General features: G+C 45.2%; 1 protein-coding gene across 1 annotated transcript; it reads right to left on the bottom strand.

Moving 5' to 3' along the window:
• Positions 1–660: 660 nt before the first annotated feature.
• LOC141095522 (UPF0561 protein C2orf68 homolog) lies at positions 661–1,002 on the bottom strand. The gene has a single exon (XM_073581560.1). The coding sequence runs from the start codon at positions 1,000–1,002 to the stop codon at positions 661–663; it is 342 nt and encodes a 113-aa protein (XP_073437661.1).
• Positions 1,003–2,629: the final 1,627 nt, after the last annotated feature.

The following is a 2,629-nucleotide window of genomic DNA, read 5'->3' as shown; positions in this document are numbered from 1 at the left end:
GTACCCACAGTTTTCATCCGGCTGCGGAATAAAAGCTTTTATTCCTTAATATTTCCCTTTATTTCTATAAACCGTATTCTCAGAGCTGCCTGCAAATCTCTCCGCCGCAGTCTCATTTCCATGTAAAAACCAATTCCAATTCTTTCAAGAAGCAATGATAATTCCAATTGGACGATCTCTTTTTTTTTTACATTGGAACAGACTCGGTACAGAAGTTAAGGTTCGCTGATTGAAAGAGACAGAACTGTGCGAGATTACATTGCTAAACACTAATCCGGCACTGTTCCTTGATATGAATGCAAAATAACTATTTTGCCTGAAAATACATTTTAACCAATCTCTCCTAGATGACACAATTCAAGGAGCCCGAGCACCGGGCTATTAACCTGTGTCGTGCTGAGCCCATCCCTTTGGTTATCAGCGGTGCAGATATAGGCGGCAGTACTTGGCTGTGCCATCTACTGTATATTTTGTGGACAGTACATTTGGCATTTCATCTAAATATTATGAAGCCGGGATGATTCAGAATAAAAATGGCATATCAACTTCTCCGGGAAATGTCAAGTATGTAAACCAATCTCCCAAGAGGTCATAATAGGTTTAAGTGTCTTTAAGAAGTCTATTTACTGAGAGTAACATTGGGATACAGAAGGGCTTGAGCTAGTTGACTCCGTCGGCCTCAAACTCCAAGCAGAAGAGCTGATTTGCAGGGGTCTCGGGGTCAGTACTGGAGTCACTGTCGGTCAGGTCATCATCCGCCCGATCGGTAGTGCGGCTCGGCCTCTCTCGTGGACGGTGGTGGTAGACCTGTCGGTCTGGCTTCCGAGGACGGGACGGTCCTGGGGTGTGCCTTTTCCTTTGCTTCTCTTTAGCTTGTTTCACCTCCTTATCGTAATCATCTTGAGCTTTCTGGTTCCTCCAGATAGGATGAACGAACCCATGATTCATGTCCAGCCATCCGCCGGGCCCGGTTCTCACCCGCGACTCCACGTCTTCCTCCATCCCCTCCGATGTTGATACTGCTCTCAAGAACCCTACAATATGCCTTAGCCTAAGGCCTCTTTCACACATCAGTTTTTCGCCGTCAGGCACGATCCGGCTTTTTTTTGTAAAACCGGATCCGGCGAAATGCAATGCCGGATCCAGTTTTTCCCCATTGACTTGCATTAGCGCCGGATCGTGCCGGATGGCATTGCGTTTTTTGCCGGATCCGGCTACTTGTCTCATTCCAGCGTATGGAAAAAACGGCTACTGTAACGTTTTTTTGTTTGCGGCGAAAAAGCCGGAAGCGCCGGATCCGACGCTTCCGGCTTTTTGCCACAATGAAAGTAAAGGGCGCCGGAATGCGCTGGATCCAGAAAAAGACGGATCCAGCCACCAGATCCATTTTTTTAAGTCTGCGCATGCTCAGATCCAATTGGCCAGCCCCCAGGAAACAGATATAACCTGTTAGACGGATCCGGCAGAAAAACGGATCCGTTTCTACAGTTCTCCAAAATTTATGCCGGATCCGTTTTTTCTAAAAATAGCCGAATCCTGCCTGACGGCAAAAAACTGATGTGTGAAAGTAGCCTTAGGCAGAGGTGTACAAAATTTTTGGTCCAAAGGGCACATTGTTGTACTGACCACAAAAAAAGTAAAGAGGTTTTTACATAAATACATCACCATAACCACCATCAGTACATTAATAATTCACCAGAAACAAGCCTTTGAGGAGGATTTGGAGAATATCTGCAGTTTCTACTCAATAAAAATCAGTAAGAACTCAAGCTAAGTTAGGGTATGTTTCCATGTTACAGAATAGTGGAGGGGCACACCCGCGTGACCGGACAGGTCGCGTGCTTTTATAGACCGCAGCATGTCTATTTATCTTGCGGACACGCAGAGTTTCAGCAAGATAAATAACACCGTCCTATGTATAGGATGGGGTGATTCCGCCTGTTTTCAATGAACACAGGCGGAATCACCGCATGTACAAAAGGGGGCAGTGCTTTGGGTGGAGCCACATCAAGGAAATGCCCAGTACGGTGCTCCTTGGACTTAGACTCCAGAGCCAGGCTGCACCTGAATATCACTGGTTACTAAGGACTTGGCCGGAGAACAAAAGGAGCCAACCACATAGCACAGGCCTGAGCAAGACGCTGAAACTGATGTCTATGCTGAGCAGCACCCTCAGAGGCCAAACCAGAATGGGCGACCACAGAGGCAGATAAGAGAATCCCAACGCCTAACACTCCCTATCAAGAAAATCAGATCTTTAGAGACAGATTTTTTCAAAACTTGTAATAAAAATCATTTTTTGCAATTGGGTTTCATTAAAAAATGCTCTCTTGTTTCTCTACACATAAGTGGCTGCAGAATGAGCAAACTGTTAATCAGTCAGTGAGTTCATTCTGACATGTTCTGAGAGTTTTAATCTCCAGTCTTTCTTATTCTGAGCTCCTCTCAGCTGATTTATGTGCAGAAAGTTAAGCTCTACTTTTATTTGGGCATAAATCTGCTGAGGGAATCTCAGAAACTAGACATAAAAGAGCTATAAATTCGCCATCAGAACAAGCTTGCTGACAGATTCTCAGTTTGCTCATTCTTCATACAAGCAATAGACTGTGCAGCACAGAGGCAATAGAAC

This window comes from Dendrobates tinctorius, unplaced genomic scaffold, assembly GCF_039654945.1.
Source record: "Dendrobates tinctorius isolate UK_male_01 unplaced genomic scaffold, ASM3965494v1 ptg000009l, whole genome shotgun sequence".
In the NCBI taxonomy this organism is placed as follows: Eukaryota; Metazoa; Chordata; class Amphibia; order Anura; family Dendrobatidae; genus Dendrobates; species Dendrobates tinctorius.
The sequence above is the reverse complement of the archived record's forward strand: the minus strand, read 5'-3'. Positions and strand labels throughout refer to the sequence as shown.

Coding starts and splice junctions, on each gene's coding strand:
- LOC141095522 (XM_073581560.1), bottom strand. CDS start 1,002: ATGGAGGAAGACGTGGAGTCGCGGGTGAGAACCGGGCCCGGCGGATGG.